The sequence below is a fragment of the Budorcas taxicolor genome, chromosome 13 (assembly GCF_023091745.1).
Source record: "Budorcas taxicolor isolate Tak-1 chromosome 13, Takin1.1, whole genome shotgun sequence".
Classification (NCBI taxonomy): Eukaryota; Metazoa; Chordata; class Mammalia; order Artiodactyla; family Bovidae; genus Budorcas; species Budorcas taxicolor.
Window position 1 is genome coordinate 42416345 of NC_068922.1, and position 10394 is coordinate 42426738.

The 10394-nt window shown below is 60.2% G+C and overlaps 1 protein-coding gene across 1 annotated transcript; it reads left to right on the forward strand.

The window, feature by feature from the left end:
• Positions 1 to 424: 424 nt before the first annotated feature.
• Positions 425 to 9916, forward strand: CST7 (cystatin F). The gene is made up of 4 exons (XM_052651000.1): positions 425 to 494; positions 7719 to 7891; positions 8676 to 8792; positions 9759 to 9916. The coding sequence occupies exons 1-4, from the start codon at positions 425 to 427 to the stop codon at positions 9834 to 9836; spliced, it is 438 nt and encodes a 145-aa protein (XP_052506960.1). The 3' UTR covers positions 9837 to 9916.
• The last annotated feature ends 478 nt before the right edge of the window (positions 9917 to 10394 follow it).

Consider the following 10394-nt stretch of genomic DNA (forward strand, 5'->3'; position numbering starts at 1 on the left):
CACACACTTCCCCAGGGTGCACATGCATACACAGGACATCTCTTCCCAGGGAGACTGGCCTGTTCATGCCAGGAGGACAGTCTCCTGCAGGGGGCCACTCGGACCCGAGAATCTGGGCCTTTGGAGGAGAAACCCCGAGCATCTGTTCTGGAAATCCCTGTTGGTGCTTCTCTGGACATCTCTTCCACGTGTTTCCAGGGCAGAAAATCGCAGAGGTTTTGCTAGCCACTCACTTCTTCCTCCTCCCTCTGCAAATAATCGTTGCTTGGAAATTCTTACAAAGGAAGTGGTTGAGTTTGTAGCTGAGAGATGTGGAGGTGAAGAGCAAGAAACCACCAGCCCACCCCAGACAGGCGGGTCACTGGGCGGGGCTTCCCCACCACCTCGGGGAGGCGTCCCTGCCCGGCACAGTCTGAGCACAGCCATGCCTGCCGCCGGGGCGCTGCTGGCCGTCTGCGGCCTGGTCCTGAGTGTCTTGGGGAAGCCTTCGCCAGGTAAGAGGGGATCTCCCCACTGCCTGGGTGCCGTTCCATGAGCTTGCTGCTCACATGTTGTCACCAAGGCACGTTCCGGGGGACCTCACAGAGGCTGCCTTTGTGGGGAGCAGGCTTTGGGGATACTGGGGGCTCTGGGGGCCAGTGAACTGTCTTCTGTTCCCCGCCATTCCTGGTGTCTGTGAGTGCCCAGAGGAGGCCCCCACCCAGGGCCCCTCCGTGGGGACAGCTCACAGGGTCAGGCCATTTCTGAGAGCGCATCCTTCTGGCCTCCACTGGGGGCCTGTGACTTCCCTGGGGGAACCTTTATTCTTCCAGCCAGGCCACCACTAGGGGAAGGCGAGGGGAGCCGCCAGGAAATGAGGCCCAGAGAGGGTAGGTGACTTGCCCGGTCACACAACCCCTGAGCACCTGCCCCCATGTGCATGCGGAAGCTGTTGGCCAGAGCTGAAATGACCAGCGGCAGTGTGAGGGGTGGGAGCAGTGCCCAGGCAGCAACTGGTCTCAGCCTTCCTCTGTCTTCAAAGGGGGCTAAAGCTTGGCCACAGGTGACCAGGTGGAGATGCCCAGGCAGGTGACAAGGAGACAGTCTGATCCTCTCAGTCCCTGCAGTGGTCATAGCCTCGGGAGTGGGCGACACTGCCTCGGGCTCTGGCCCATCTCGAGGATCACAGGGACCAGACACCCCACCTCGGTCCCCTCCCCCGGGCTGCGGTCTTAGCTCACACCGTGAACCCCACGGGGCCTCTCTTCTGCGCCGTGTGTCCGCCTGGGACCCCCGAGTGCCTGTCCGAAGGGAAAGCCTGAGTGAGGGGCCCACATCTCCACCGCACTGGGATGGGCGTTCCTGCCCTCCCCTGCCCTAAGCTGCTTTGGCTGCCTCCCTTCCTCCCCTAACAAGGGGGTGGCGAGGGGAATCCTGGCCCAGAGGCGCTGGGCACGGGCCTCTTCCCTTGGTGGGACTGCCTGTCCTCTGCTGGGGTTTGGCCCTGGACCCAGCCATCTCCAACCCCGCGGGAGAGGCCTGTCCCTGCCACACCCCCACCCTCTGGCTGGCCGGGCCCTCCCCTGTCAGCTCTGCTCACAATCCTACAGCCCAAGATGAAGGAGGGCCTAGGGTCCAACTCACATGCAGAGGCCTTGGAAGCTCGAGCCTCTCTGAGCCTCAGTCTCACCATCCACGAAATGGGCAAATCACCGCACCGCCTGAGGCCCAGGAGGAGCCTGGCTGCTGTGGCCCAAGGAAGGTAGTACCCCTGGGTCTGGGGCGCTGGGCAGTCGCCCACCCAAACCCCAGGTCCTGAGTCTCTGCTGGCCGCAACCCCCGTGCCACACAGATTCTCTCTGCTGTGACAGAGGCCAGGCCCAGTGAGAGGCTTGGAAGCCCCTGGCTGGTGGTCCAGCAGAGACAGTTCAGCCCCGGCCCCGAGTCTGCCCTCACCACAGCCCTCCTCCAAGAACAGATTCCAGAGCCTTCCACAGCAGGGGGACAGGCGCCCCCAGTGTCACGCCCTGGGCACCTTCTTCCCACCCCTGGCACCGAACTGCGCCGACCTGAGCCCTTTAGAATCCGGGAAACCGCTGCGCCAATTTCTTCAGCTGTTCTACCTTCGGTTGAGAACGGAAAGCCCTTCTCTCTCAAGCTGACTCTCATCTCTCCTGGGAAGGCCCCCTAGTCAGGCTCCCAGGGGCCCAGTTTCCCACCACAGGCCACCTGGGCAGAGCCTGGGGTCCAGCCCATCGGTCACCAGTGACAGGACCTGGGCACACCCGGAGACCACCCTCCACAAGGGAGGCCCATGCTAGGCTGCATCTGGGGTTGGGGGGATGCCACATCTCGGCATGGGGGCCCTGGCCCACCCTCTGCATTCTGAGATTTCTTTTTTCCAGCTGGGACACTGTTTACCCCTACTGCAGTCATTTTGCATATCTGATATTTGACAGTCGCAACACTATTACACAACCCGTTAGCGACAAGACCTTCCTGCGGACAGTCTCCTGTACTTTCACCACAACCCTCAGGGGTAGGTGCCATCAAGAGAGGCTCAGAGAGGTCAAGCAACTTCCCCAAGACCACACAGCCTTTGAGAGACAGAGCTGGGATTCACCCTGGGCGGGTCCCGCTGGGTTAAGGCTGGGACTAACTAGCATCCTATCTGTGCCGGGGGATACATACATCCCCTAAACGAAGGGAGACTCATCCCTCAGAGCCCCCAGAGTATGGCTGGTGGGTGTGGCCCCACAGAATTAACGGCAACCACTGGCTCACTGAGATGTGATATCACATGAGGGGGCATGGCTTGGGGTGAACCTCCAGGCAGACCATGGACAACAGCACCCCAGTTCCTGGGCATGACCCCTCCCCCCCAGTTTGAGCTCCAGGCCCTGCCCACAACAAGGGCCCCATGAAGCTGGCAGGGAAGCAACCACTGGGAGGAAACCCCCAGGGACACAGGGTGGGGGGTGGGCCTTCAGCAGAGACGTCAGAGTGTTCCACTCCTGGGCACCCTGGTTCTCTTCTCGGGTTCCCCTCGCCTCCTAGGCACACCTGGAACATTCCTGAAACAGGAAGGGGTGGGGAGCCTCAGGCCGCCCAGGAGCCCCCTTGCCCTTCCACACCAGGAAACTCCCCTCCCCGCAGGACTGCTCATCCACCCACTGGGAGAGACTGCAAGCCAGGCCCAGCCCCCTCCCCAGCTTCAGTGCCTGGACCCTGGCCAGCATCCCAGGCTTCAGTGCCTCCCACGTGTCTTCATTTTTTAGAAAAGCAAGTTAAGGGACATTTGTTTACGCAAAACATTTGCTACTGATTCATTTTACAGCTGGTCCTTGTCAGAAAGTTGCTGTCCTCTCCCGGGACGCTTTCTGAACGTTTGGGGGTGATTCGAGGGCAGACCCCGTCCTCTGTAACCTGCACGGGAACAGTTAACTGTTGTTGCCACTCACAGGGCTGGGGGCAGCATCCCCTGAGCTCCGGCCCACCTGGTCAGCAGTGGACCTGCCCTGACCCCTAGATGCCTGTGAAGTGCCCACACACTCCTGGTGGGAGCAGAGTGCCCCACCCCATGAGGGCAAGCACAGGGCCTGGCCACCGAGGGCATGGGCAGGGGGCCAGTGTTGGTTCTGAAGAAGGGGTTGTCCAGCAGGGAGGAGAGGAGCTGGAGGAGTCGTCACTTGCGATTCTGATGGAAAGTTAACTTTTCAGCCAGAAACACCAGAACAGTTCTTGACACTTTGCTTCCCACTGTGATCACCAGGAGAGGAGAGTCCTTGATTCCCTTGAATCCGGGGCTAAAGAGGCCTGGGGTGACTTCACAGAAGGGAGCGGCCAGGGAGTCCACGGGGGCAGCCTGGTCCGAGCCACCCGGGGGTCAGTGGGAGCAGCCTTGGTGGTGTCAGGGCGAGCGGGCAGGGTCTGCTAAGAGCCAGCCCTCCACAGGTTCCTGCCCATGACCTGTTACCCTGGTCTGAGACGACACCCCGTCTCCACCGGGGGGGTCTGCTCTGGCCGCAGGAAGGCTGGGCCTCTGCCGTCCTCCTCTACAGGCCTTTGCGCTCCTGCCCAGGGTCTCATCCAGGTGTCATGACAACTGTGTCCCCGGGGGCAGCCAGACCCCCCACTTGATGCCCGCCACCTGCCGCCGTCCCCCTAACCTCCCCAAGTCCCTGGGCCCTCCATGTCTTCTTTGTCGAATCTCCTGCCACCTGAGTTATTTCTTCCAGACCAGCTGAAGAGCTCTTTCTCTCCCAGGAGGCGTGAGAGCCTCCTCTCTCCTTCCTGACTCAGCCCACCCCCCTCAGGAGTCTGCCCACCTCCGTCTCCCCTGTGCCCCTCAGGGCTGCAGCCCTCACTGCCGCACCTCATCCGGAGACCTCACTTCCCTCCTAGCTGCCCCTGGGTGTGGGAGGCAGAGCATTTGTTCCTCCTCACAACCTCACCTCCTGGTGGTCCTCTCAGCTCACGTCAACAGGCCACCACCTGCCACCAGGGTGAGTCACAGTCCCGCTCCAGGCCCCACACCCAGCCTCCAGCTCAGGGCTCTCTCTACTCTCCTTTACCACCCTCCACCCCCCACGCACCTCTCGGCCCTCTAACTGGTCCCCACCTGGCTCCCTCCTGAAGCCCTTTCTGCCAGGTCACTGTCACCATCACTGTCCCCCACCTTCTGGACTGTGTGCCCCCCTAGCCCCTGGCATCACTCCCAGCACCCCTCCGGAAATACTTCTTGAGAGAAAGTGTGCGGCTTTAGAACCTGGAGTTAAACCCGCCCTGCACCCCTTGGAGGCCTGTTACTCCCTGTAGATGGGGTAGAGGTGCGAGGAAGACAGCCCCCAGGACCCCCTCGGCGGGGGTGGGGGGCTGGCTACCTGACTGGGACCCTGGCCCCCACCCGGCTGCCGATCTTCTGGAAGAAGACCCCCCACCTCAACCTTGGGCTTATTCTGTCCCCAGCTTTTCCCTGTTGTCTTGAAGAATCATTCTGAAAATAGGTTTGACTTTTCAACTTTTTCAAACTAAAAATGAGGTTCTATCGTTTGCTTCGACAGCTCTGCTGACAAAGCCTCAGTGAACTGAAGCCTGCATTTTAGGAAACGTAGTTAAAAATAAACCAAGTTCAATGATTCTCATTACCTCTGTAATTTTACCGAAATCACTTAGGAGCTGACGTCACATGCTTGGGAGGGACGTTCATAGGTCTGGCCTCGCCTAGTTTCACTTCGTTATTATTAATACAATCATGTTAAGTTCAAGTGAAATGACATTTAATACGTTTTATTTAAAAAACAGGTGACAGTGATTATCTTTGCAACACTGAGTGAGCACTAACGTTTCTGTTATACTTTTCTATATTTTTCAAGTTTCCTACCAGATAGGTAAGCCTATAATCAGAAAAGGCTCCATATGTAACCTGTACAAAGGGGAAATCGACAGCCATGGGTATAGGCCTACAAACACACAGGAGACTGGGCTCCTGCCCACCAGGTGCTCCTGCTGTTTATGGACTACGCTGATGAGCGATCAAGCTGTTCTCCCAAAAGAAAACCACACGACTTCCCGGCGTCAACAGCAGGCCAGGAGCCCTCCAGCACCGGAGTCAGAGCCACGGGCTCAGGGGCCAGACGGCCAACCAACACAGCTGCCATGTCCAGAGACCTCAGCCATGGCCGGCGTCTGTGGGACATCACATGAGGGCCGGGTCACTGCAAAGGAGAGTCTCAGAGACGCTGGGGACAGTTTTGTGGGGGACCAGTGACAGCATTCCGTGCCGGGAGGTTCTCACCAGTGGAGCAGGCCCCTAGCTGAGCGGGCCTCACAGAGCCATCCAGAGCTCCGTCTCGACCAGGGACCCAGCTGGGCCCACCTGCCAGGAGGGGTCCCACTCGGGCAGCCAGTGCCAGTCCCCCTGACAAAGAGGCTGTCACAGGCGCCGGAGGGTCACACATAGGGTCAGGGGCCCTACGGAGACCCAGATGGGGCCCACACCTTCTCTGCCCATGGCCAGCACCCCCTCCATGCTCCACCCACACGGAGAGGAAACCCCTCAGCTGGGCTGATGTGGCCGGCCTGGCCGGCCTTGTTCTCACTTCTGGTTGGGGTCTCCTGTGCCTGCTGCCACGTCAGACGCCCAGTTCTAAGGAGGGCTTCGTGAAGACCTCAAGCGACGGTGGAACTAGCCTCCTCTGGGAGCCTCAATCTGAGCCACAGGATCACTGACACCCCAGCAAGACCACCCTGCCGAGCTGGGCCCAACCAGCCAACTGGGCCTAACCCCCACCCACGCCCAGCTCAAGCTGAAGGTCCTCTAGGCCCATTAGCCTCATGACTGGGGGTCTCTGTCCCCCAGTCCAGCCCGAGGAATGAAGCCCCCACACGCTGCTGACCTCACAGCACGGTTTTCCTCCCAGGAGTCAAGATTTCTTCACAACCAGGGAGCTGTGCGTCCTCTGATAGTGGGGCCCACACCCAGCACCCCAAGTCTGCAGTCCCAGCGAGTCCCCCGTGAGGAGGGACCCGGGCAGCGCTGACCCCTTCTCTCCACACTCTACGCCTGGAAGCTCGTCCACACGTCTGTGGCTCCGGCCTGCCCACCTTGTGCTGACCCCAGCCCCACTGAATCCTCCACAAGGTGCTCCCCAAGGGAGGCAGAGTAACCCTCCAGGCAGCACAGGCCAACAGACCATCCACACTGGCCAGAATGCAGCTGAGCCCGGACTCGGGCCATGCATGATGCGAGGACCCCACATTCCACACAACTCAGAGGAAGACCACAGCTGAGCGGGCACCGGGGGACGGGTCCGCGCCGGGTCACCTCAGGCACAAGATGACTTCAGGAAAATCGGGGGAATTCCTAGTAAAGAGAAGTAATCTACCGCCCAAACCCTCCGCCCGTTCTCCCTCCCCCACAATTTTGATTTTAATGCACAAGTAGTCTGTGACCACTGCAGCAAAACTGAGAAATGTTGGCTTGAAATCAAGTCAGCCCTGAACCAACTACAATTTCTGCCATCCACCTGCTTCCTGAACTTCCAGAGGAGCAGCACATGGGTGACCTGGAAACCTGGCAGCTAGCACACGGGTGCCCCGGGGACCTGGCAGCTAGCACACAGGTGCCCTGGAAACCTGGCAGCTAGCACACAAATGCCCCGGGGACCTGGCAGCTAGCACACGGGTGCCCCGGGGACCTGGTGGCTAGCACATGGGTGCCCTGGGGACCTGGCAGCCTGGTGGTTTCAGTCCAGAGTCCCAGGAGTGATGGACGGCCTCCAGGCACCTCCCCCTCGGCCACTTGCTGGAGACAAGCAGAGGGGTCGGAGCCAGAGGGCAGCCTCAGAGACCAGGGGCGACTTCTCTGCACACCAGGGCTCATTCTGACAGAGGCTCTCGGGGGCTGTCCAGGTTCCTGTGACCGTCAGAGACGACCTGGCTTCTGAAAGGGGCCAGGCAGGCAGGGACGGGACTTCTTACCCATCTCTCTGCTCCCCACCACACTGGCCCTTCACTGGGGACAGGACAGCCACGGAGACACACAGGACATGCACCAGGAGGTGCGGGGTAGACAGGCCGGGAGGGTAAACGGCCAGGGGCAGAGGGGACAGGCCAGGTGGGCGGATGGGGAGGTGGACGAGTGGGGGCCACACTGGGAGCAGAGGTGGGAGGCATGATCCCTGGGCCAAGCCCCCATCCCTCAGCAAAGTTCTCATCTGGTTCTGTTTCTCGTCCAGACTTTTGCTCCCAGATCCTTAAGTCAGATGTGAAACCAGGATTTCCCAAGACCATCAAGACCAACAACCCAGATGTCCTCAGGGCGGCCCGACACAGCGCCGAGAGCTTCAACAACTGCAGCAATGACGCCTTCTTGTTCCGGGAGTCCCGCATCAGCAGAGCCCTTGTCCAGGTGAGGTCTGGGCTCGCAACAGCGCAGGGCAGCCAGGTCTGACCAGATCTGCCCTCCCAGAACCAGCCTGGGGCCACCAGCGTCAGGCTCCAAGGCTGGCACCATCTCTCAGCAGACCAGGCTTCCCCAGGGTGGACAGTGCAGCCCCTGGAGCGGGGCCACAAGCTGCACTGCTACCCACCTTCAGGGCTGCCTGAGGGTGGCTCCGCCACAGCCCCAAAGCACCTCTGGCCACGCTGCCCCCACCGTGTCCCGTCCCCACACGTCACATCCTGGGAGGTCCCCATGCTTCTCAGCGACCCCGTATGGGAGGCCTGATGCTCCCCACACAGGGACCCCATGGGGTAGTCAGGCCTGGCTCCTGAGCACACAGGTCGAGGGTACAGGACCCAGTCACTCACCCCCTAAAAGCAGGGGCCCAGGGCAGCCGGTCACAAGCTTCACATCCACTGATCCGAGGACGCAGGCTGCCCAACACACCTGGCATGCTGACACACACTCACAGTCACCCCCTGGGCACAGGATTGGCAGGTGACTGTGTTATCTCTTTTTGGCGATTGCCAACTCTGAGAGCAGGGTGCTGTCTGGATCGTGGAGGGTGCTCTGCGCAGGTGAAAGCTGCGTCAGGGCTCTAGGGGCCCAGACAGGGGGATCAGGGTCTTCCCTCCCCACTGCCTGCAGGAACCTGGGCCGAAGCCTGGAGGGAGGGAGGTGGCCCCCAGCTCACTCCCTCTCTCACCATGTCCTGGACCCAGTGTCCCAGGCCCACCCTCTGTCCCCTCAGATAGTGAAAGGCCTGAAGTTCATGCTGGACGTGGACATTGGCAGAACCACCTGCAGGAAGAACGGGCATGCAAACCTGGATGGCTGCGGCTTCCAGACCAACCGTACCCTGCAGTGGGTAAGAGGAGGGTCTCGCCTCCCCGCCCTCGCACCCCTCAACCGCCTCCAAAGCCTCGAAGTCACCCTCAGCACTTCTCTCCCCGTGAGGCTCCAGATCCCACCCCGACACCAGAGGGTGGGAGGCGGCCCCCTGGGACTTCCCAAACACCCAGCCCTCCTCGCTCCCAGAAGCACGTGTCCAGGAGCACACACTGAAGGCATGGAGGTGTGGGCGGAGCAGAAACACCTTTGACCTAATTCAGAAACTATATATACACACTGAGGGAGAGCAGAGGCGGCAGAACTTAGGGTTAGTCGCTCAGTCATGTCCGATTCTTTGTGACCGCACAGACTGAAGCCTGCCAGGCTCCTCTGTCCATGGGATTCTCCAGGCAAGAGAACTCGAGTGGGTTGCCAGCAGCAAAACTTGGTAATCTATAAACAGAGGTGTGGAGGATGTGCTGTTTTCTTCATTTTGGCTGTGCTTGGTCTTCGTTGCTGGAAGTGGCCTACTTGCTAGTCGTGGTGCAGGGGCTTCTCACTGTGGAGGCTTCTCTCGCTGCGAAGCGCAAGCTCAGTAGTTGTGATTCATGGGCTTGGTTGCCCCACAGCATGTGGGGTCTTCACGGAAGAGGGATCAAACTCGTGCCCCCACGCTGGCAGTGGACTCTTAACCAATGGACTGCCAGGGAAGCCCAAGTGTGTATTCTTGAATTACTCCTGCAACTTTCCTGTAGATTTGAAGTTTTTCAAAATAAAGTCTGGGCAGGAAGAGAACTCTTCAGTAAAGAAAACACACAGGCCTATGTGTGGGTGCACACACAGATGTGCACACGTGAACACATGCACATAAGCACACGTGTGTGTACATAACCCCCCCCCCCAAGGCAGTGGCACTGGGAACCCACTTCTGCAGCAGGTGGGGGCACCCTGGTGGGGTGGGCAGCCTCCGGGAAGGGAACCCTCAGGCCACCCCTCCTTTCAGACCCTCAGCTGCTACTCTGAAGTCTGGGTCATCCCCTGGCTACAGACTACCGAGGTGTCCATCCTCCACTGTCACTGACCGCCGCCTCCCAGCTCTGTCCCTGCTGTCACCAGTCCTCGGGAACGGCATCTGCCAGGAACAGAATGGTGGCGCCAGGAGCCCACGGATAGCCACGTCGTTGCTGGGATGGGAAGCCGGTCTGCACAGATGGGGCAAGTCCTCTGGTGCGAGTTACACGGGTTCTCAACCCCAAGGGCCCTCCCACCCGACTTCCCCGAGGTCCCAGGCCCTCGAGGAAAGCCCAGAGGGCCGTCCTTCAGGCTGAATAATCATCCCAGCACTGGGCACGGACCCGACCAGCTCAGTAACGACCTCCAAGGTGAACACTTAGGAAGAAACCTGAATAAAGAACTGACCCCCTCAAAGCTCTGCCTGGTGCTTGACCCACTGAGGGGAGAACTGGAAAGGCAGCTCAGTGATGGGAGGGCCCGCCGTATGGTGGGGCACGGCAGGAACCCCAGGACCAGCGCCTCGGAACACCCCCGTGGGGCCACCGTGCCTGACGCAGCACACAGGCTCTGAACTCCCCTCTATCTTCACACACCAACACGCACTGGAGCACAAGGCCAGGTTTCT